This window comes from Microcaecilia unicolor, chromosome 9 (genome assembly GCF_901765095.1).
Source record: "Microcaecilia unicolor chromosome 9, aMicUni1.1, whole genome shotgun sequence".
Taxonomy (NCBI): domain Eukaryota; kingdom Metazoa; phylum Chordata; class Amphibia; order Gymnophiona; family Siphonopidae; genus Microcaecilia; species Microcaecilia unicolor.
Window position 1 is genome coordinate 192,134,982 of NC_044039.1, and position 24,348 is coordinate 192,159,329.

General features: G+C 42.1%; 2 protein-coding genes across 3 annotated transcripts in view; one reads left to right on the forward strand and one right to left on the reverse strand.

Moving 5' to 3' along the window:
- TECPR2 (tectonin beta-propeller repeat containing 2) overlaps positions 1–7,607 on the reverse strand; it is a 158,445-nt gene extending 150,838 nt beyond the window's left edge. Inside the window, exons 1-2 of one of the 2 annotated variants that reach the window (XM_030214188.1) lie at positions 7,108–7,607; positions 1,623–1,751 (exon numbers count right to left, since the gene is read on the reverse strand). In XM_030214188.1, coding sequence (XP_030070048.1) covers positions 1,623–1,751; positions 7,108–7,326 — 348 coding nt within the window. In that variant the 5' untranslated portion in view covers positions 7,327–7,607. The remainder of the gene's footprint in view (positions 1–1,622; positions 1,752–7,107) is intronic. The other variant, XM_030214189.1, reaches the window with a different exon arrangement.
- A 112-nt stretch (positions 7,608–7,719) lies between these two features.
- CINP (cyclin dependent kinase 2 interacting protein) overlaps positions 7,720–24,348 on the forward strand; it is a 33,348-nt gene continuing 16,719 nt past the window's right edge. Inside the window, exons 1-4 of the mRNA XM_030215272.1 lie at positions 7,720–7,943; positions 11,335–11,417; positions 16,037–16,205; positions 20,768–20,891. Coding sequence (XP_030071132.1) covers positions 11,411–11,417; positions 16,037–16,205; positions 20,768–20,891 — 300 coding nt within the window. The 5' untranslated portion in view covers positions 7,720–7,943; positions 11,335–11,410. The remainder of the gene's footprint in view (positions 7,944–11,334; positions 11,418–16,036; positions 16,206–20,767; positions 20,892–24,348) is intronic.

A 24,348-nucleotide genomic window follows, 5' to 3' on the forward strand; every position in this document is an offset into this window, starting at 1 on the left:
TTACTGAGATCAGACTAACCAGCCTGTAGGGTCCCAGCCTCCTTCTTAATTTCACTTTTGTGAAGGGGAGCCCATCTGCCTCCAGTCCTCCAGGACCACTCTAAAAGTCACAAGGCTGAGCCACTAGAACTCCCCTATTTACCCTCAGATCTACCAAAGGAACTTAAGGAGGTTCTAGCAGTTCAGCCATGTGAACTTTTGAATGCTTAGCAGTAATCCCAGAGGACTGGAGATTGGCGGATGTGGTTCTTCTTCTCAAAAGTGGAAAAAGGAGTAGGCCACGAACTACAGGCCAGTTAGTCTGACCTCAGTGATGAGTAAATTAATGGAAATATTGCTAAATCAGAAGATCATGCAGTTAATTGAATTCCGTGGGCACAGAATCTTTAATAAAATATGAATTAAAAAGAAAAGAGTTCTGTAGGCTTGACAAAATACTTCCTTTGTGGTCCTTTTAATAAGGTGCATTAATGGACAGCGCACGCTAATGATTAACGTGCGCTAAACAATAAGACGCCCATTATATTCCTATGGGCGTCTTATCATTTAGCTCATGCTAATCATTAGCACGCATTAAATTTGTTAGCACTTAAAAGGACCCCCCTTTGTTGTCAGAGATAAAGTGTTGGAGTGGGAAAAGGAGGGTTGAAGCTGTCTGACTCGCTCCACATTTCTCAGTCACTCATAATATATTTTCCCCTTAATAAAAAAAAAGTCAGAGGACAGAGATCTAGATTCTTTAGATAATATATGCACCAAAAAAATAAAAAAAATCCCAAAATTATACAATATGTTTAATTATAATTGTGAATGGGGGCTCTCAGTGTGTGAGACACTGCTCAAGCAGAAAAGGCAGAGTTTCTTGAAGTAATGACATTACTGCAACCCCCACCGGCTTCTTCTCAGTATAGTCTAAAGTGTAGGGTTTTCATGTCCATGTCATACACCATCACTGAGCCTCCCAATGTGTATATAAGAGAAATAAGTGTCTTATGTGCAATGAAGCAACTTATGGGAACGGGACTTGATATTCCGACTTTCTGTGGTTTTTGCAACTACATTTAAAGCGGTTTACATAGTATATACAGGTACTTTATTTGTACCTGGGGCAAGGAGCTGCAGTGGGAATCGAACCCAGCTCCCCAGGATCAAAGTCTGCTGCACTAAACACTAGGCTACTCCTCCACTTATCCCTATCCTATCAGTAAAAACATCACAATTGTGTTGTTTCACAATAACTGATAGTCCACTAATATTAGTCCACAGAAAAGAAAAACTCAAATTTCTTAACAACATGCCTCACTTTGATGAGCTGAACTCAGTGCAGACATATCAATGATGTCATCATCCCTGTACCACTAGCTTCTATCCTGTCAGTTCAAGAGACCAAAGGTACAATCTGCCAGATAGATTTATTATATATATCACTGTTATCGTAAGATTACTAATTTTTAAAAAATATTTAGGACTAGATTTACTAAAGATTCCATTTCATACAATGTGACCTACTTACTCATAATGCATTTTAACAGACTTAACATGCTCTAACATGGTAGTGCACTTGAGTAAATCTAGCCCTTAATGAGAAGCAAGATGCTTCATGTGAAAAGGCAACATCTCACCTGTTTATTCCTTCCAGGCAATGAAGAAACAAGTTGAAAAACCACAACTCGGCCTGAAGCTGTACCAACAGCAACCAAATCATCAAAGCAGCTCAAGAGTTTTACAACAGTAAGAGAATCAGTTTTCCCCTGGAAAAGCAAACAGAAAACCTACAAGTCAAACACAAACGTCTACATCTCTGCTCAGTATTCCATTAGCAATCCAGAAAATAGACTTGGTAATGTAACAGTGAAAAGAATTCTGATGCAGAGGCTGGAAAAATTCCAAGAGCCTGGTCACCAGTATGCCTAAAATTTGTCACCTGGTACTTTTTTGTCAGAAAAACAATACAAAGAATACATTTGAAAAAAGAAATAAAGACACCAAAAACTTAGGGCTGTTTACTAAGGTGTGCTAGCATTTTTAGCGCATGCTAACCATGTAGACACCCATAGGAATATTATAGGCATCTACATAGTTACTTAAGTACATAAGTAATGCCACACTGGGAAAAGACCAAGGGTCCATCAAGCCCAGCATCCTGTCCACGACAGCGGCCAATCCAGGCCAAGGGCACCTGGCAAGCTTCCCAAACGTACAAACATTCTATACATGTTATTCCCAGAATTGTGGATTTTTCCCAAGTCCATTTAGTAGCGGTTTATGGACTTGTCCTTTAGGAAACCATCTAACCCCCTTTTAAACTCTGCCTTCACCACGTTCTACGGCAACTAATTCCAGAGTTTAATTACACGTTGGGTGAAGAAAACTTTTTCCGATTTGTTTTAAATTTACTACACTGTAGTTTCATCGCATGCCCCCTAGTCCTAGTATTTTTGGAAAGCGCTTCACATCCACCTGTTCCACGCCACTCATTATTTTATATACCTCTATCATGTCTCCCCTCAGCCATCTCTTCTCCAAGCTGAAAAGCCCTAGCCTCCTTAGTCTTTCTTCATAGGGAAGTCGTCCCATCCCCGCTAACATTTTAGTCGCCCTACTGTGCACTAAAAACGCTAGCATGCCTCTAGCACAGCTTAGTAAGCAGAGCCCTCAACTAAAAAAACTTTAAAAAGTGAAGTACAATCCCAAGACTTTTGGACTATTGTTTTGAAATTTGTTTTAAGCCTTACTAAGATCGCATACCCTATGAAAATGGACCACGTTTACATTTCAAGCCACGGGGAGTGAAGTCGTCAACACATCACCTGGTCACCCATGTATTTGTAGCTAGCAAACGTGTGCTTGCTGCAGCTTGGAAACAGCCTACTTTACCTGGACTTCGTGTGATCCTGCGTAAGCTAGACTATATCCACTTGATGTCTAAATTAACAGCTCTGCGCATAGGCCACCTGTTGTCCTACCACCGCATTTGGGAACCTTATGTGCAATGGACTTCTCATCCTGACTCCTCTTTGTTCACTTTATAGATGGAGGGGGGTGGGGTTGTTTTGGAGGGACGAGCTGGAAGGGCTGGGGTTATGAAGGATATCTGTTTAATTTCAATTTCTCTTGTGTCAATTTTAATATTTGCTATTCTCCTGTTGATGGTGGCAATGTTGCTTTTACTACGTTTGGCTGTATTTCAATAAAATAAAATAAAAAAGTGAAGTACAATAACAACTATGACAAAATTAAAAAAAAATAAAAGTGAGAAAAAAAAGGAAAGAAATTTCCCCTGACACCTAAAAATTTATGACTAGTACATAAAGGTTTCCAAATATATTTCCATCCCCGCACGGGTATGAAAACATTATTTACATAAAGGATTGAGTTCCTGAATTCAGTACACACAATATATACAGAGACTAATATCTGAAAAATGCTGAGCTCCTAAAGGGGTCCTTTTACTAAAGCTGCAGTAAAAACAGGCCTTAATGTGCTCTTATGTGGGTCTTGCTTGCATGCAAAGGCCTTGTTCACCGTGGCTGTAAAAACCCTGATTTTCTATTTTTTGCATTAATGGCCACATGCTAATGTTGCCATTTAGCATGTGGCTATTTTTAAACATTACCATGGGAGCACTTGTCAACACCTATTTTGTAGACGTTAAGGGCTCCTGCGTTATCCATGCACTAATCAGTTAGTGGACGGTAACGTAATGCTCTAATTGGTTTGTGCAGAATGCCCACTTTCTGCCCCCAACATGCCTCCTCAAAAAAATATAGAAATTTAGCATGCTGTTAGCATATCCTGTTACAGCAAATTCCATGGACCCTTACCTTTATTATTCACTCTTATTCTCTGTTGTTCTTTACGATACCCATACGTTTACTATTTTTTATTACATTATTATGTTATTTTACTTAACTATATTACATTGTTATGTTATTTAATTGAACTGTAGTTTGCCCTACAGTCTTGTAAGCCACATTGAACCTACTATTGGTGGGAAAATGCGGGGTATAAATGTGTTAAATAAATAAATACGCACATTCAAAAACTATCAGGTGACACTCTAGCACATCCACTGCCTTAGTCGCACGTTAGCACCTAATACTGCTTAATAAAAGGGCCCCAAAATTAGGTACCTAAGGGGCCCTTTTACTAAAGCTTAACGCACGCTAATGGACATTAGTGTGTGCTAAGTGCCACATGGCTCACTATTTTCAACAAACTTGAGAACCTAAAAATTCAATATTCAAAATAATTTATGTGGTTAACTCATTTCTGTTCAAAATCCCAGATATAACTTTTGGCTGGAGCAGTCAAAATCTGGCTGTAACTTATGCAGATAGAAGAGGGAGAGAGACCATCATGAGACACTGAGAAGTGTGTGTAAGCACCATGCTGGCTGCCCTTGGGCAGCTGGTGACATCAGAAGGAGGCCCTTGTTCCAACTATTTCTGGGTGGCCCTACAGCAGAACGCAGCCACAGGTCCAAGGGGTGCATGACCAAAGGGACAGGTCCCACCTCTTCAGAGCCACTGAGGAGCCTGGGATTCTGCTCCACTCTAATGGGGAAGCAGAAAGGAGGGAAGAAGAGGACACTGGCATTAACTGTTGTTAAGAGACCCAATGGACATATCTACAAGCAGCTAAGATGCCAGGGTCAATTTATACTTCTAATGTAAGCACTTTTTTGCCCTCGGACACTTCCCTTTCATCTGCAGATCAAACCCAGTGTCCACAACTTGTAATGACTAGAGAGATAGCGCGTGCCCCAGAGCAACTGGCCATGTTCACTTCCCAGGATTTTCCTGAGGTGGTGATTCTTCTTTCTTATCTGTGGATAAAGAAGTCATAGGATCCTCTCAATGTAAGGTACCAGCAACTATTATTTATCTCCTCTTGAATTCTTCAGAACATATGTTAATGAGGTGTTATTCATTTGTTTAAAATATTTATAAACTGTTTCAGCTGAATTTCCACTGGCAAAGTATTCCAAATCAAGGTGCCAGCAATCTGAAGCACTGCAGATCAATTAGCTTCAGGCCAGACGTACCTAAATGAAGGGGTATCTAATAAGCACATAGCAACAGAATGCAAATTTCGAGAGGGCTGATAAAAGCTAAAAGAAGGAACCAATGAGAGAAGAGCGTCAGCCTTTAAGGCTTTAAAAATCAGTTACTGTTGTCCTTTAACGATTCTGATGTTACTAATGCGTACTACCTTCCTAGAGAGGTTAAGTTGATTAACCAGGAGGGGGAGATAGGTCATTTGCGCCTGTGTTTACAAAGGCGCGCTACAGGCGAGTTAGCATTTTTAACGCGCGTCAAACGCTAATGCGCATCAAACGCTAACGTGCCTAAAGGAATGTACTGGCACATTAGCGCTTAAAGCACCTTAACTTTATAGACGCATTAAAAAATGCTAACGCGCCTTAGTAAACATACCCCTTAAACTCTCCTGATAAACTTCCGATAGTTTGGATCTTACAAAATTCTTGGGAGTCTACTCAGAATAATATTGCTAAGAGGGCCACTGTTTTGGTCTCTTTTAGCACCACTGAAAAGATGATGCTTCTTTTTAAAAGAATACCTTTAAAACCAACAGGTACCTTTTTATGGGCAAACTATTCTTATGTTTCCTGATGTAACCAGGCCTACTCTTCTTGCTGCTTAAGCCTAAAGTTTGGCAGTCGGAGACACTTTTTTCCTGAAGTTTCCCTGTAAGTGCTTGGTTATGTATGAAAACTGTTCTTGTTTTTTTGGCTCTGATGCCGTTGGAAAGCTTTCTTTCTGCAAAGATTTCAATATCTGGTGCTATCTGATGGGTGTATGGGTTATTATAAATGAATTTAGATGCAATTTTTAAGCCCAAGTATCTCTGTAATGGTTTTCCTTTTTTTCCTTGAATATATTAGTGATAACTCCAGATGTTTTCTCCTTGATGTGCACTAGATTTGATGTTTTTGTTTTTGATTGTATTTTTCTCTCTTTCCTATGTTACTATTCTTTGTAATATTTAAAAAGTCTAACTCCCCCCCAAAAAAGGAAAGAATAAGAGACAAGTGGACAGCGCCAATGTTCAGTGCTTTCACTTACCTTTATCCTTTAAATGATGCTGTATAAGCAAATATCATAACTTCTTTTGTGATATTCAACAGTCTCACAGATAGGCTGAAAATCTGCTTAAAAGTACATGAATAACTTATCTAAATACCTTTAATCAGAGACTGCCCAACTGATTACTGCCATCTATGCTTTCAACTTAAAATTCACCTAGCCCTAAACTTAATTAACTCACTATTAGTTTGCCTAAATTTATGCTCCTACATTAGGTGCCTAGTGCTGAAAAATCATTATTAAGCACCTAGGGCCCTGTTTACTAAGCTGTGCTATAGGTACACTAGTGTTTTTAGTGCACTCTAAAAATTAGTGTGTGCTAACGCTAAAGACACCCATATATTCCTATGGATGTCTCCAGGGCCGCTGAGAGACTGGGCCTGGGCCGAGCCGCAGTCCCCACCTGCCCCCCTCCTGCATTGAAATCATCACAGCGCCTCATCTATCACCTCGCTCCGTGACTGAAAGCACAGCAGCAGCAGATCAGACTCGCCTCCCTTCGGGCCTTCCCTCCCTGTGTCCCGCCCTCGCGGAAGTTACATCAGACGAGGGAAGGACATAGGGAGGCAAATCCGATCTGCTGCGCTTTCAGTTACAGAGGTGACAGGTGAGGCGCTGTGATGATTTCAATGCGGGAGGGCCTGGCCCAGTGGCGGATGGTCGATGGAGCCGAGGGCAGGTGAGGTCGGGGACTGTGGCACCGGGCCCCCCTTGGAGGCCCGGGGAATTTTGTCCCCCCTGGATGTCTCTAGCTTTAGCACATGATAAAAACATTAGCACAACTTAGTAAACGGCGCCTCTAATTTCCTAACTTTTTTTCTTCACCCTAATCCTATCCCTGTAGCCTTCCACTTTTTAGACTTTATTAATTTAGGAATCTAGCAAAATTAGGATACTAGTAAATTTCAAAAGGGCCAATTTATATTCCTAAGGTTTGGCACCTAAAACCTTTGAAAACCTGGCTAAAAAAGAATAAGACAGAAGCATCCAGGCTCACCTCTAAGTTGTACTTTTTCATCTGGTTTGAACGTCTGCAATAGAGATACAGCATCCCAATGCTGCTGCCCACAGCTATGTAGTCCTCGTTGACATCAAGCGCCGTGAGATACACCAGTACAGAACGAAATCCCTTCTGTACCTTTGCAGGGATAGCATCAAGAAGGGAATACATAGGGCAAAACTCTTTAAAGGTACCAACTCCAGACACAGATGCCATGACAAACACTGGTGGCCCAAGCCAGGGTTTACAACTGATTTACATCACTGCAAAGAATGGCCTGAGATAAGCTGGCGTAGCTGGGGGGGGGGGGGGGGAGCGGTCGCTCCCCCAAACAGGTTTGCAGAAAAAATGGCGCCCTTGCCAATATTTTTTTCTGCCCTCTCCCAAGCGAGGTTCCAATCTTCTCCTGCCCGCCCTCCGCGTCCGCGCAGGCTGCTCGCTTTTACTGCCCTGAAGCACTGCTCTCCCTCCAGCGCCAGCGATTCCCATAGCCAGCCTTCTGCCAGCGACGAGCGTGCGTCGTCGGGGCCTCTCCTCAGGCGCGTGACGGTCCCGCCTACTCTGCATTTACTTCCTGTTGCAGTCAGAGTAGGCGGGACCGTCACGCGTCTGAGGAGAGGCCCCGACGACGCACGCTGGCAGAAGGCTGGCTGTGGTAATCGCCGGTGTTGGAGGAAGAACGGATATTGGCAATCTACAAACCTGTTTGGGGGAGCGACGGCTCCCCCTGCGCCTCCCCCCCCCCCATGTTCGCTACTGAATTGATGTACACAGGAGATATGGGCAGCAGAGGAAGGAGAAAATAGACAGAGGAAAACAGACGAGAGAGACTGGTATCTACATGATTGGAAAAAATAAAATGACCATTTTGAATTTATTCATTGGAACATGTTAGCTTTAGGGAATGTGCATCGCTTTGTATTTTGCAAAGTACAAAGGAAATTTATTTTTGTTTCTATTTTTTTTTTGTTACATTTGTACCCTGCACTTTCCCACTCATGGCAGGCTCAATGCGGCTTACATGGGGCAATGGAGGGTTAAGTGACTTGCCCAGAGTCACAAGGAGCTGCCACACTCTGGTGCCACACTGAACCTTGTTTTCTTGTTAAATGTTTGTCTATTTTTAATTTGTGGTCCTTTGTTCAGTACTTGGTAAAGGTCTCCTAATGTTTTGCTTGTGTGACTGAGGTGTGGTGTTCTGCTAGTGTTACTTGCTGTGTAGGGATCAAGCAGTCCTGTTTGGTCTGTTTTTCACAACAGGAGGTATATTGCTGTTCTTGGGCCCAATATAATTCTGTACTGCCATCTTTTTTTTAGGTAGGGTTGGTGCTGCGTGAATCCTAATAGTGCTGTTATTGTATGGCAGATTTGCTAAAAGCTTTGAATGAGGCAGAGTTTTACATTACAAAGTCATGTGTCAAGCAGCCCCACTGCATGTGTAAAGGGTGTTTAGACTCTGAATTATTTTGGGGGCAAAAGAGAAGCTTGTAAAGTAGAAAAAAGTAGCAATGCCTCTGTATGGAGCATTGGTATTTATTTATTTATGTCTTTTCTTAGATATTCTCCAGTTCTGGAAGCTGTTATCTGTGAAAGGCTGTAGACCAGTGTTCAGAAGCAGGGCCCCTACCCTTCCTCTGGACTTCTACTGTGACTCCCGCTCAGTAGCGGAGTTAGCACAAGGCCTGCGAGTCACAGACAGTTCACAGATCCTGGCTTCCCTCCCCTTGAGGAAGCTTTCTGTTGACCTGGAAACCCAAGTAGTTCAATTGATTCACAAGCTCTGTAATGACTGGGGCCAGTTGCCACCACCACCACTGCTGCTGCCTTTACAACTACTACTACTTAACATTTCTAGAGCGCTACTAGGGTTACGCAGCGCTGTACATTTTAACAAAGAAGGACAGTCCCTGCTTGAAGGAGCTTACAATCTAAAGGACAAAATGTCAAGTTGGGGCAGTCAAGATTTCCTGAATAGAGGTGTAGTGGTTAGGTGCCGAAGGTGACATTGAAGAGGTGGGCTTTGAGCAAGGATTTGAAGATGGGCAGGGAGGGGGCCTGGCCTATGGGCTCAGTTTCACCTTCGCCACACCTCTGACACGCCCCATCAACTTTTCCGCATCCGCGACGGAGTGCAGTTGAAAACGTCCAAAATCGGCTTTCGATTATACCTAAAGGAAAAGTTTATGGACCATTATTAAAATGGACTTGGGGAAAATCCACTGCTTATTTCGTACTTTTTTGGGATCTTGCCAGGTATTTGCGACCTAGATTGGCCACTGTTGGAAACAGGATGCTGGGCTTGATGGACCTTTGGTCTGTCCCAGTATGGCAATACTTATGTACTAAAGAGTTCAATTGGAATTCATAGCAAGGGCAGGGAGTAGCAGAGTAATTATTCACATAGGACAGCACAAAAGATAGCATAGTCCTTGCAAAAAGTATTGGTGAGTGCTTGAAATAATTGAGTTTAATCAGGCTTGTCCAGATTTAATTCGCAAAGGCTAAAAATGAGTCAGATTTTCAGGCTCTCCGTAGTTATTATACATGAAAGATATACAGTGGATGTAGTGGGCATGAAGATTTATCTCATGTAATTCATTACTGAAACAATTTCCCAAGCAAATCAAATATCATAAAATAATTTTCACAAAAAAGTGTAGTGAAGGTGCTCAGAAAACTAACGTGACCAATAAGTGAATTATTTCTCTTTTAAGGCCACTGTTATTTACCATCACACTTCCTCATAATTTAATAGCGAGTTCTCAATGTCCACAGTCCATGATCTTCTTACAAAAATATTAAAAAACACACTTATCTTTCAATGTATGAAGTTCAGAATGAAGAATCACTGCTGTATCTGGCCTGATTGCTCCCCTCAAGTGTTGAATTTGGACAAGTCTGTTTTAAATTGTCACCCATGATACATGACAGCGGTTGCAGACAATGTAGAAATCTATTATCAACATCTACTGTCAAGTGCTTGTGAGTGCATTATTTGTGATTGAGTATAAGTAGCATGGTTGAGACCTGTATGCCTTGTGCCCTTCCCCCCCCCCCCCCCCCCCCAGATTAACCCTGAGCCACCCACCCCACCCCCCTTCCAATTCAGGCCTTGTTACACAATGCCAACACATTGATGGACAATGAAGGAGACGTGTAGAGGAGAAACATGTACCACTGATAAGATGCAACATATTAAAAAATGAATGAGTATTTGCATTTCCAGTTGGTTAAGAGGTGTGCAACTGACCTCAGTTTGAGGGCGTATGGTAAGCTAGTTGTATGTGCAGCTGATCTTAACAAGAATGTATGTAAGATTGACTGGTTGGTCACCTCACCTATTAAAAGCTTATGAGAAGAGCCAGGCTGTCACCAGCTTGAGGTACTTTGGGATTTGAGGAAACTCTTCTGAGAGTGAGTTCCAGAGTGTGGGAGCTGCTTCTGAGACAGCTCGCTGGGAGATGTCACATTGCATGGTTTACTTTGTTGTGGATATAGTTAGGGATGCTCCTTGGAAGTACCTTAGGGATGCATAGAGGGTGCTCTGAGGGAGGATTAAAGATGCATGGAGGCCCATTTACTCAAGTCTGATTTATTAAGTAAAGGCCTATCAAACAAATTGCATACAAATTTCCTATTATTGTTTGAGGGATGATTTTATGTAAACAAGTTTATTGATCTGAGTTTCTACTCCTTTTTTCTTAATATGTGTTGATTTGAACCAGCAGTATCTTTTCTTGTTTCAGTAATAATGGGATCTCCTTGCTTTAGACTTTGAGGCCAGAGGTCATTCTGTCCCAGACTGGGACTTTAGAGAACTTCGTTCAGATGATCTTTACTTCATCCCAGTAAATTGTCCTGTTTGGAAAGTAAACATGCTCAGGACTAGTGGGATCTCTAGTTCTGGTAGAACAGTGCTGGGCACACCCAGCCAGTTGGGATTTTGGGGTATGTACAGTGAAAATGCATGAGAGAGATTTTCATACAATGCCTCCTTGGTATACATACCTATCTCATGCATCTTCATTGTAAATATCCCGAAAACCCAGCTGCCTGAGTACCACTGCTTGTGTATATATTTGATGCTGCACTACATCTTTAAACAAATGTAACTGCCAGTAAACTTTGTGACTTCATTCTGTAGAATACTTTTATTTTGAATGAGAGAAGGTGCAATGTTTCATAAAAGTGGCTATAGCCATTTTTTTTTGTTTATACATGCAGATGCCCTAAGTGAGTCCGGATATAATTAGAAGACTCAAACGACATAAAGAACCTGTAAAATTCTATAAATGTCATAATGGAAGGTAAGTGTTGTATGTTACCAGTATCTCTCTATATAAAAGGCAACACCAAGGTTCTATGAAGCCTCCAGATGGAAGTGTGAAGAGGGAGAGATATCCGGTTTCCCCATGAGTGTCTGCCCCGCCCTCTCTGTAACACAAACAGTCAGTGAAGGAAAACAGCAGAGCATGAAATCAAATCGCTGGCTCTGTAACAGTGAAGGACTCAGAGGGGGGAGGGGAGAGAGGGCAGGGACACACACACACTCCCACATGCACACAGAAGAAAACCTTGCTAGCCCCCCCGTTTCATTTGCATCAGAAACAGGGCTTTTTTACTGAAGGACTCAGAGGAGGGAGGGGAGAGAGGGCAGAGGGCAGGGACACACACACTCCCACATGCACACAGAAGAAAACATTGCTAGCCCCCGTTTCATTTGCATCAGAAACGGGGCTTTTTTACTAGTATGGTATAAAGATCATTTTGGGCTTAATTTACTAAGGGGCCCTTTTACTAAGCCATGCTAAAAAGTGATCGGCACAGTTGTCAGCGTGTGGGTTTCCCCGCACACTGCAGCCACTTTTAGCATGGCGGTAAAATGGTCACATTTCCATATTTTTCTGTAATGACCACTCGCTAATTTCCCAATTAGTGCGTGGCCGTTACCACAGAAGCCCTTACCAACACCTATTTTGTTGGTTCTGAGAGCTGCCATGCTAACCTTTTCATAATTGGGCAGCGTGCAGCAATGTGCCCTCACTACCTGCTTAGCATAGGGCACACCTACTCTCTGCCTATAGTCACGTCTCCCACACTGAATTTTTTTTTTTTTAATTATTTCAGCACGGGATTAGTGCACGCTGATGGGCACACTACTGCAGGACACCTTGTTGCATCCCACGGCAGTGCTTTTTGCTGTGCAGTAGGCATGCATTAGTGCCTACTGCAGCTTAGTAAAAGGGCCCCTAAGCGTTTTTCCCCTAGAAACAGAATGAGAAGAAAACCTTAGTAAATCACAGTCTTTGTGAATGCACTGGGGATTCTCTGTGCAGTCAGTCAGAGTTTTGAATGATGCAGGTTTATAAAAGCATTTTAGCAGAGATTGTTACATTTTTTTAAAAGGTAGAAATCTATTTAGTTCACTACAGCAGTATTTTTAAAGCCAGGTTCTTATCAGGCTGTGAAACCTAAATAAATTGTTTTTGTATCTGTTTTTACTTGTTTACCAAATATATTGACTGCCTATCTAATACAGCTCAAGGGAGTTTACAGAATAAAATATAATTAAACCCAGTTTATAGGTCTCCATAATAAGTCATAACCTACAATATTTTTTGTGATTTTGAAGTGGCTCATTTTCAAAGCACATAAACTTACAAAATTACAAAGTTATCCCCTTGTTTACTAAGCAGCACTAGCGCTGACACAGCCCATTCACTTTGAATGGGCTGTATCGGCATTGCAGCTTAGTAAACGGGGATAGGTTGCTATGGGGCTCATTTTCAAAGCACTTAGACTTACAAAGTTATGTGGCGGGGCATTTTTAATGTGACGTCTAAGTTGGACTTTGGACGTTTTGCACTAAATGTCCCAATCCGAATAACAAATGTTACCATTTTCAAAAAAAAGCAAAATATCTATCTTTTTATAGAAAATACCGTTTGTAACAAGGTTTTGTGCTCTGTGCGTTTATCTTTTCAGGCCATTAAAAAAAAAACGCACAAGTGAAAAATCTAGAAAATCAAGCCATTGGGATGTAGGAAGGGCCAGCATTTTTAGCAGACTGGTCCTCCAGACATCCCAGGTGAGCAATGGAGCACCCTAGGGGGCAATACTGTGGACATCATATAAATGCTCCCAGGTTCACACTTATTTTTTATTTATTTATTTATTTATTAGGATTTATTTACTGCCTTTTAGAAGGAATTCACTCAAGGCGGTGTACAGTAAGAATAGATCAAACATGAGCAGGAGGCAATTAGAGCAGTAAAAATATTCGAACAACAATACAAAGTATGGCATGGTATACTACTTCTATAAACAAAAAATGGTTTGGAGAACTCAAAATCAAAATAGGTGTGTCGCCCCTCTCAACTTTTAAATCCCTAATCAGGATCTATAATTACATATAACAAAAGAACCTCAAACCACCTCATGGACACCCATCGCTAATTTAGCTAGGTTTGCCATTCAAAAGAGGAGTAAAGTACTATCACTGGTTCAAGTGGGGAGAAGTGGAGAAAAAAAGCCAACCGAAAAAACTCAAATTTGTTTGAGAAAACCGGATGGTCTAAAAACTCCTCACCCCTCCACTATCAAAAAAAGTTGAGATGGGTATACCTCCCCTATTAAATACACCCCCACTGATTATCCTTCACAGCCACCTGGACTTTGCAGCTACCTAGACTTTCACTCCCTGCCTACTATTGTATTTCGAACCTGCACCGGTTTATTGCAAACAGTGGAACCTAAAGGTTTAAATCGCAATATTGAATGGAATGCCTATTATTAAAGCTCATTGGCTACTCGTAGGAGTGGAATGATTTGATTGGAGCAGCCTTTGATGGAGGCGGGGCGTTCTAATTCTGTAGTTATGACGTGGCAGGGTTTATATTTCCGGTTAGCGATCTGTTCCTTTGCGCTATTTTAAAGAGTTTAAATTGTCAGTAAGTTCGGTTTGTTCGAGGTCCTGAGTAGGATCCCAGTTATGACTTTTTCCTGAAGCAGCCAGATTTTGGCGAAACAAGGCGCACTTGTCGGAAGAGTGAATTAAAGAGAGACACGGAGGGTGTTTCTAATAACTGGAAAAGTTACTGTGAGAGAGACACGGAAGGTGTTGTATCTGACTGAACAGTTGAGCACCAGCTCCACTTTGGATTATCATCAGTTTGGATTTAACGTTCCCATGGAGTCCTGCGCTATCAGCAATCAGATAAGTGACTTTTGAACTGTTTGAATCAACTAGAGAACAAGAGAACGAGTTCAATGTTGTGAGACTGGATTTTTCAGTTATGAGAAACAGTTGCAGGTTTGAAATACAATAGTAGGCAGGGAGTGAAAGTCTAGGTAGCTGCAAAGTCCAGGTGGCTGTGAAGGATAATCAGTGGGGGTGTATTTAATAGGGGAGGTATACCCATCTCAACTTTTTTTGATAGTGGAGGGGTGGGGAGTTTTTAGACCATCCGGTTTTCTCAAACAAATTTGAGTTTTTTCGGTTGGCTTTTTTTCTCCACTTCTCCCCACTTGAACCAGTGATAGTACTTTACTCCTCTTTTGAATGGCAAACCTAGCTAAATTAGCGATGGGTGTCCATGAGGTGGTTTGAGGTTCTTTTGTTATATGTAATTATAGATCCTGATTAGGGATTTAAAAGTTGAGAGGGGCGACACACCTATTTTGATTTTGAGTTCTCCAAACCATTTTTTGTTTATAGAATTTGAATTACACAGGTTTTGGAGTTTCCCAGCATTTACATATGGATGGTATACTACTTGCAATGGCAACACAATATATGTACTAGAACATTATAATTGGTAGTGAAGGGTAAGGCAAAGTTGTAACATATAGATGAGTAAGAAAGTAGGAAGAATTAGAAAGGAAGGTGATTGATTCTCACCGTTGCTCCCTTCTCTTGATTGCTGAGCCCTCCAAAACCACCCCAAACTGTATGCCACTATAATAGCCCTAATGGGTGAAGAGGGCACTTATATATGGGTACAGTGGGTTTCTGGTGAGTTTTGGAGGGCTCACTGTTTCCACCACAAGTGTAACAGGTAGAGGGAGGTATGGGCCTGAGTCCAGCTGTTTACAGTACACTTCACCCACCACTACACTACTCTGGGGACCTGTACGCTGCTCTAATAGACCTGGCTAAAACACCTGAGGCTGTTGAGTATTATTTTTATTCACATTTTAGGGGGGTGGGAGGGGGTCAGTGACCACTGAGGGAGAAAGGGGGGGTCATCCCTGATTCCCTCCAGTGATCATCTGGTCATTTAGGGCACCTTTTTATGCCTTATTCCTTATAAAAATAGGTCTAGACCAAAACATTGCAGTTTTCACCCTAGACGTTTTGGTTTTGTTCCATTATGGCTGTAAAACATCCAAGTGTTAGGGACTGTCCCTCCCCGTGTTTAAACTTGTACAGCGCTGCGTAACCCTGGCAGCGCTATAGAAATGTGTAGTAGTAGTAAGTGTTAGACACACCTTAATCCCACCTTCTAAATGCCCCCTTGTGATTTGGTCACACTGCAGACAAAATGCATAGGTAAATGTCTGCACAACAGGTTTCGAAAATACCACTTTGGATGTTTGAATTAGAATCTGTCCAAATGGTGCTTGATGATACTTTTTGGATGTTTTTCTCTTTCGAAAATAAGCTCCATAGTAACCCATGAAACTTTGTAAGTCTAAGTGCTTTGAAAATACGCCTCCATGTAGCTTTGTAAGTCTATGTATTTTGTAAACATAGCATTTGCTTTCTATTCCATAGCTTTTAATTCCTTAATCAGACTGTTGTTTTTCTATTGTTATATCATTGAATAGGATGTTTGCATCATGCTTAATACAGTAAGGCAAGATTGTTATTTTTAGATACATGCTTGGTAAAATGGATAATATTTCCTTTTTTTTTTTCCTATAGCTAAAAGCCCTGGATTTGTTACCCCCAAAAGACCAGCCTTGTCAGTCAGTGCAAGAAAAATTAAAGACAATGCAGCAGATTGGCATAATCTGATTCAGAAATGGGATAGCTTGAATGATAGTGGATTTAATATTGCAAACAAAATTGTAAATATGAAAATGAACACCCAGTAAGTATATGCAGATGTCCATGATACAATTGTTCCCATTGTTGGTCTAGTCATCAGTACAGATATTTCTGCACCAGCATACGTAGTCAAGTAGTACGGTGGTTATCATACTAGATAGAATTTTTAAAACTGCCCATTATCCTGTTTTCAACAATGGCCAATCCAGGTCACAAGTACCTGACAAGAATGGATCTCAAAAAGTAGATTCCATTCTTCTTACACCCAGGGAGAAGCAGTGGCTATTCCCAAGTTTAGGGACTTTTAGTAGCTTGCTCAACCCTTTTTTAAACTCAGCTTTTCTAACTGCTTTTACCACATCTTCCAGCAACAAATTCCAGAATTTAGTAGTATAATAAGTGAAAAAAGAAATTGCCATTGGTTTTAAATGTGCTTAGGAACTTTGTGGCATGTCCCCTACTCTTTGAAGGAGTAAACTATAGTTGTGTATTTCCTTGTTCTACTCCATTCATGATCTTATTGACTACTAGTAAAAAAGGCCCGTTTCTGAAAGAAACGAAACGGGCGCTAGCAAGGTTCCCGGGCCCCCTCCACCCCCCTCCTCCTCCCCCCTCCTCCTCTCTCATCTCAGGGCCCCCCCCCCCCCCCCCGTCTGTGGTGTCGGGACCCCTTCCCCCCCAATATTACTGGTCTCGGGACCCCCTTCCCCTCCCTCTCTGGTCTGGACCCCCTCCCCCGCTGTGTCGTCTGAGGTTGCCCCCTCCTCTCTGTTCTCTGGTGGCCCCCGAGTGCAAGGAGGACGTGTGCTGCTGGCTGTACCCTTCATAAATGCCGGCTGCAGTGCAGGCAACAGTGAAGGGGAGCACGCATGGACAGCGCTTCAGAGTTCCGTCACTTTTTTTTTTTTGTTAATAGTCTTTATTGGCAAAAGAAATACACAAGTGTAACCATGAACAAACTGTACCAATAAAGATACACTACATCAACAAACATATATCAGCAAACATCAAACATAGAGGTCTCCCGGCTCAAACCCCCATCTATAAATGGTTATACAACATAGTATGTTAGCTATGAGACCTCAGCTGCCAACACGACTTGCCTTATTCTCTTGCACCAATTTTCATTTTATCCCCACCCCTTCCACCCTCCCCCTCCCCTGAAATATCCCCCCTCCTCCCCCCCTTCCCTCCGGAGACTTATTACATGGAATGACCAAGTACCCAACTGGTGCCATGAAATTCAGTTAAAAATTCTACATTGTGCGTATGTCACCAGGAGTAGAGGAAAGGCAATGGGCCTTTAGGAATCAGCGGACTGTGATAAATGTGAAAATCACGAGGGTACACTGGTACATCACTTTCTCGAGTGTAAGGTGTTGCAGTCATTTTGGAGGGGAGTTCTGCAGCATTTGATAGAGGTAATTGGATTCCAAGTGGAATGGAGCTACAAAATATTACTGCTGGGTTTAGACTCCGAGTTGACGGGGCAGGGGATTCCGTCCTTGTGTGGTAGGTTTGTGTTATTATCCCTGGTGCTTGCCAAGAGAGTCATACTAAATCACTGGGTAGATAAAAAGCCACCACCAATTGCCCAATGGTACGCTGCTATGAAGCATATGGCAGTGTGGGAAGGAGGGAAGGAACTGGAGTTGGAGGGTGAAAGGGAGAGAGTTCCGTCACTTTCAGTTGTGTTTCAGCTGTTTCTCTGGTCCCGCCATTCCAGAAACATGAAATGAGGGCGGGACCAGAGGAACAGCTGAAACACAAATAAAAGCAAAGGCACTGTGCAACGTCGTCCGTGTGTGCTGGACTTCACTGCCGGAGCAGGAGGTAAAACGGAGCCCACAAATAGGGAGGGAGGGAGGCGCTGGGCGGCGGAAATAGAGGAGAGGGAGGGCGCGGAAATCGGGGGGGGGGGGGGGCGTCGAACTGGGACCAGAGGGGGGCCGTCGGACTGCTGTGGGCCACGGGAGTGGAGGGAGGGAGGTAGGTAGGTAAGGGGTCATGGAAGTCAGGGGGGGCCTCCGATGGCTGTGGCTGGGTTCCCTTCTCTCTCACTTCCCATTGTTCCGCCCTGTGACGTCATCCCCAGAGCGTACCAATGGGAACTGTGTTACGAACCCAGGTGTTAAGAACCCAAGCATCCAGACCGAGGAGCAAATTATTATATAGGATCATATCCTCCTCAGGTATATGTTTTCCAAGCTGAGAACTTCTAACCTCTTTAGCCTCTCCTACCTTTTTCATTTGGTCACCCTTGTCTGTATGTTTTCTAATTCCACTATGGGGCTCATTTTCCAAGCACTTAGGCTTACAAAGTTACATAATAACCTGTGGAACTTTGTAAGTCTGTGCTTTGAAAATACGCCTCTGTGTAACGTTGTGCTGTGAATATACACCTCTATATCTTTTTTAAAGATTTGCAATCTGCCCTGGGGCACTCCACTACTTACCTTTCTCTGTTAGGAAAGAGTAGGATTAAATAGTTTTTAAAAAATCTTTTAACTCATTCTCAATTCACGCTAAGACATTGCCTCCTATCCCATGATTTTTAAAATTTCCTCAAGAGTCTCTCACACTTCCTTAAAATACAGCCCCATTCTAAATAGAACATTAAAAATCAGAATTATTTATTTTGTTCATATTTATATCCCACAATTATCCAAAAATGAGTTTCATTTCAATGTGGCTTACATTGTTAGAGATTACTTTGGTGCATATAACAGTGTTATATGATACTTTATTCCACAGTTTCTCCCTAATGCATAATGGTGCAAATTGTGTATTATAAAGACTGAGCCAGAATAGGCATTTTTTTTTCCCTGTATGCCTCGCTTTGAACTGGTTCACATTGAATTTCATCTGTCATTTTGCTGCCTGATCTTCTGCTATTTCTGACAATCCTCTGCCGTTTTAACAACTTTGAATAGTTTTTATGCAGGCTAAGAAGAATTAGACATCATTTTTCCCTGGATATTTTTAGAATAGTGGTACAAACTATGATCTTAGCTCATTTAGAGGCATATTTTCAAAGCACTTAGCCTTCCAAAGTTCCATAGGCTTCTATGGAACTTTGGAAGGCTAAGTGCTTTGAAAATATGCCTCTTTGACTACTGCACTACTATCCTGTTCAGTTGAAAGAAGTCTGTTTTGCAGGAAGTCCAAACGTTATTAAATACTGTGGCTCGTCTGATTTCTAAGTGTCCCAAAATTTGAAAAAGCAACACCTCTTGTGAGATGTTTGCATTAGCTGCCAATTCATTCACACATGCTTTTAAAAATATGTTCCTTAGTATTTTTGATATGACGAGGTCTTGCTCATAGCTATATGCTACCGATGTGTTTATCAGTTAGAAACCCTAATCCTGTTTTGAGAGAGTTATTGATTTTGCATTATCTTAATCATAAGAGGATAGTTTCTAAAAAGCTATTTTCTGCAACACTTACTTATCAGGCAGTAGTCATTGGAACGATCTTACATATAAAATTAGGACACGGATTATGGAAAATTTCACAAAATGTTAAAGACCTATTTATTTAAGAAGTACTTAGAAATGTAGTAATTTTAATGGATTTTAGAATATTATATTGTAATTTTGTCCTGGGTATTCCCAGCTTCTTGCTTCTATAAGCCACACTGAACCAGAAATGGCATGTGGGGGATGTAAATGTTGTTATGTAATCTAATATAATCTACAAATTTGATCACTCCACACATTGCTCCTTTTGAATATGTTTCAAAGATGATTCAGCCTGGATTTAAGTTAATTTGGCCATTGGGCTGGATTCAATAAATGAAAAATCAGCACCAGAAAAAATCAGTGTTCAGCTCTGTTCTATAAAGATTGCTCCAGGTTGGGCTGAAATCAGGTATAAATTCCTGGCACCCTGGTATTCTATTACACTGCGTGCAAATTTTCGGAACATCCCTGGCCCACACAAGCCCCTCCCATAGCCATGCCCCCTTATAGGATTTGGATGCCCAGTGTTATAAAATAGTGTGCAGCCAGATAAGTGTGCAAATCCTAATTGGTGCCAATTAACAATTGTTAGCACCCAATTATTGTTAAACTATTAAGTTGTGTACATGCCTCTTGGGGAGCCTGTCCAAATTTGGGTGACCATAGAATCCGGGGAATAACGTTCTGTTTTACTTAGGCTGAGAATGTAAATAACAGTTTTGGAGTGAATAATAAGTAAAATATAAATGGCTGGAAGCCCTTGAGTTATTGAAGCCCGTTCGCCACAAATTACTTTCCAATAAGCACAAAGTGAGAACCATTTCACTTTAAGCATTCTGGTACAAAGTTATGGGGAGATTGTGTCCATCTCTGTGTGACCTCTTATCCTGAAGGGTGAGTGGGAGAGAGATTGTGCTTTAGCGTGGTGAGCTATTTACCACAGTCGAGTTTAATAGTAGTTGGCAACATTGGAGTTACAAGGACACAGCTCCACAGCTGTATATTCTCCTTTGTACTTTTCCAACAGGGTCTCACATTCCCTACACCTGGACAGTGCCATAGAAAGACAGATGATGAATCTAACGGGTAAAGAAAAAAAAAAAAAGAATTCTGGATTTTAACTTTGGTATCTTTTATTTAGTTTTATAGATACTAAGCTGGAGATACACTGTGACAACAGTTCTGCTCAGTCTGGGAATATATGTTCCAACAATGAAGAGCTTCAACAGTGCTGCACCGAGCTGCTCCATTCTTTAGAAAAGATGGTAACACCTTTATTAGCAAAATTCACCCAAAAGGATCAGGTGAAACACTGCCAGCTCCTCTGTGGTCCCTCTGCCATCTTAGACTACTAGTTTGAACTAAACCTAAATTCCAGCCATACTAGAAACAAAGTAGATCATTTGCTTAGATATATATTATGCATTGAAGAACTACAGCAGAGTCTTGATTTAATTTTCTCAAACAAAATATGCCAGATTGGTTTCAGATACATTTACAAAGTGTTTCAATAAGGCCAAATACTATTTCTCAGCTTTATCAACTGCTATGATACTACTTCACAGCTATTTAAACTGTTTTCTGCCGTCTTTGAACCTATTTTAAATGTATTATGGAAAAGACGTGAGTCACCTAACCTTGTGCGCTGTGTGTTCTTCAATATTTACAGGTCTTCAGTTAATTGAAGTAAATAAAAATTAGAGTGTTAGTCTTTTTAAGCTGACAAATGCTATTTTAAAATAATTATGGAGTCCTGACCTTTCAGCTTTTTGCACTGTTTCTCTTTCCTCCAGTGCTGAAATGCAAGAAGGTAGTTGCACATCACTGCAAGGTGTTAGCACATTTGTCAACTTTTTAAAACGTCATGATTTGGTTTCCAGGAACAAACCTGGATAAAAATGAATTAAGATTTAACAAGAATTCAAAACAGACTGAGTGCCCGATGCACAAAGGCACCCATTAAATATGGGTGCCGCCAGAAAATGTACTGAGTCGTAAACAGCGACCAGTGCACAAAGGAGATTCCATGCAAATGAGATGCATGGATCTCCTTTGTGCATTGGGATTCAAGAGCTGCTTGCCTACCAAGCTTTTGAGTTCGGGTGGGGCTAGAGAGGGGGGGTCCACCTGAGTCCACAGACCCCCCTCCCCCTGGTGCAACTCAAAAAATTCCATGATGGTCTAGTGTCCGCTTCCCGACCCTTCCAAGATCTTTTTAAAATTCTATAGTGGTCCAGTGGAACCCCACACCCAGATGCCCCCAAGCGAAGAACCCTGGTGGCCCAGTGGATCGCCTCCTGGTCCCCTCTCGCTGTAGCCATCACTCCCTTGTGGTCTAGTGACCCCCCCAGCCACCCCCACACCTCAGATGGGCAGGAGCAACGCCTCTTGCCTCTGGACCCAGCCCTCTCAAAGTGGCAGATACACTGGGAGTGGCTAAATACCATATAAGAGAAAAAAATCCTTATATGGTGTTTAGCTGCTCCCATTGCATCCCAGGATGCACCAGGCAGGGGGTGGGTGCTGCCATTTTGAGAGGGCTGAGGCAGGAGGGAGGAGGTTGCTCTTGCGTATTTGAGATGTGTGAGAAGGGGGGTGGGGGTCACTAGACCACCAGGGAGTGATGGTTACAGTGAGAGGGGAGTCAGGAAGCGGTCCACAGGACCACCAAGATTCTATCGCTTGGGGAGGGTCGGAGTCCACTGGAACACCATGGAATTTTAAAACGATCTTGGGGGGTCAGGAGGCAGTCACTAGACCAGCAGGGTTCTTTTGCCTCAGGGAAGGGCCAGGGTCCACTGGACCACCGGGGAATTTTTTAAATATCAGTGGGGGGGGGGGGGGGGGCAGGTAAGGAGGCAGTATGCTAGACCACCAGGGATTTTTGATTCAGGGTGGACACCGGGAGGTCAGGAGGGGAGAAGTAGAGAGCACAAGGAGGCAGCCTTTGCCTGCCTGAGTTCCCTCCTCTTCGACAGCTCCAAAGCAGCTGCAAAATTAGCTTGCTAAACCTAGACTCTCTGGAGTAGATAGCTGCACTGCAACGGGGTTAGTGGGGATCCCGTGGGGATGGACTCGGGTCCTACGACATTCCCATGAAAGTGCAGGCAAGCCTTCCCTCCCTTCCCCACCACCAAGCCTCAGGGTGCCCTCCCTGAACATACCTCAGTGCACCTTGGTGGTCTCTTCAGGGCAGGAAAGATTCCCACTCTTTCCTGCCCGCAGCCATTGATCCGCTCGCTACCGCTTCGTCATCAAAATATCTGCTGAGACTTCAAGCGGCAGCCTCATGAGACTTCCACAACTAACCAAAATTACCATGCACAAATAAAAACCTCCAGACCCTCCCCCCTTTCCCCCAAACTCAAAAAAACGACATCAGTTACAGCCACAGAGGACCTGCGTTCTTATTGTCCTCCGAGCAGCAACCAACCAACACAGGGGAAAACCCCAAACTGTATCACCCCTCCCGCTCCCAAAATCAAGAGGAGGAGCGGATAGAGAACTAGACAAACATCACGGTAAACTGCTGTCAAGTTGAAAAAGTAAAATAATAACTGTGGTGTCTATAGGGTATTAAGGAACAAACTGCATCCATGTGAACCAAGGGTTCGCATAAGAATCCCATACTAGCAAGAAGTGGGTTTTTTTGCATTTAAGTGAGCCCCTAGCATCTCTGGCCTTCCAGCTGGCCAAGAGATGCAGCTGATTCTTTCAATGCCAATATGCTACAACATATGCAAACATTAACAGCACGATAAGCTTTGTGCATTGGGCCCTAAGTACATATAGATTTTTTTTTTTCAATGTACACTTACAGCATTGCACCTTAAGACCAAATAGATGCAATATGGCAACCATTCCAAATATGGGCTTGCGGCAACCATTATAATGATACCCTACTTAAGATCAAAGAACATTTTTCCTTAATTTTGGTAGCAGAGACTGAGGCATGCAAATCACCAAGCGGAAAGAGGTTCAGTGGGACTTCATGGAGGTTTTTGTTCTTAAAAAAAAAAAAAGGCACTTGAATACCATTATTCATGGTAAAGAATATTATTTAGTATATGTGATCAAAAACTTAAAAAAAAAAAAGCACAGACTTTTTTGTAATTTAGTATTTATTAATTTAAAGAAAATAGAAAAATATGTATTAGATTCAATTGAGCCTAAACAGCAGAAAAAGAAGCTGATACCCAGGAAATAGAAAACAAAATCATTTCTATCCAAACATATAACTTCACAATAGCTCAGTTACTAATAAACAGAAGTCGGAGGAGAATCTCCAACTAAAAAAAACAGCAACTGAAAGAAAAGCACTATCAGGAGCCCCTGTGGTTTATAAGTCTACATAATAGAAACATACCTTAAAAATCCATCAGCTATGAGAGGATTGAGAAGCCGCATGGTCACAACTCAGATATAAACATGATTCTTAATCTTGAATTAGTGATTCCAAATGAACAGAGTCAAGAAACACATTCTTTATCCTGATATTTAACCAAATATCTTCTAGGCTATTCCAGGAGAAAGGCAAGATTAAGGCGCTAAGCCGCAGCTGAAGGAACTTACCCCGAACTCCTGAGTCTTAGGAGAAAGATCTGGAAATACAACATTATGGGGGTAGTTCTGTCTAGGTCACCTAAAGTGTGCGCGCACTAAGCACAGCGCAAATTCTATAATGACAATTAAGTGCGTAATTGCCATTATAGAATACTAGCG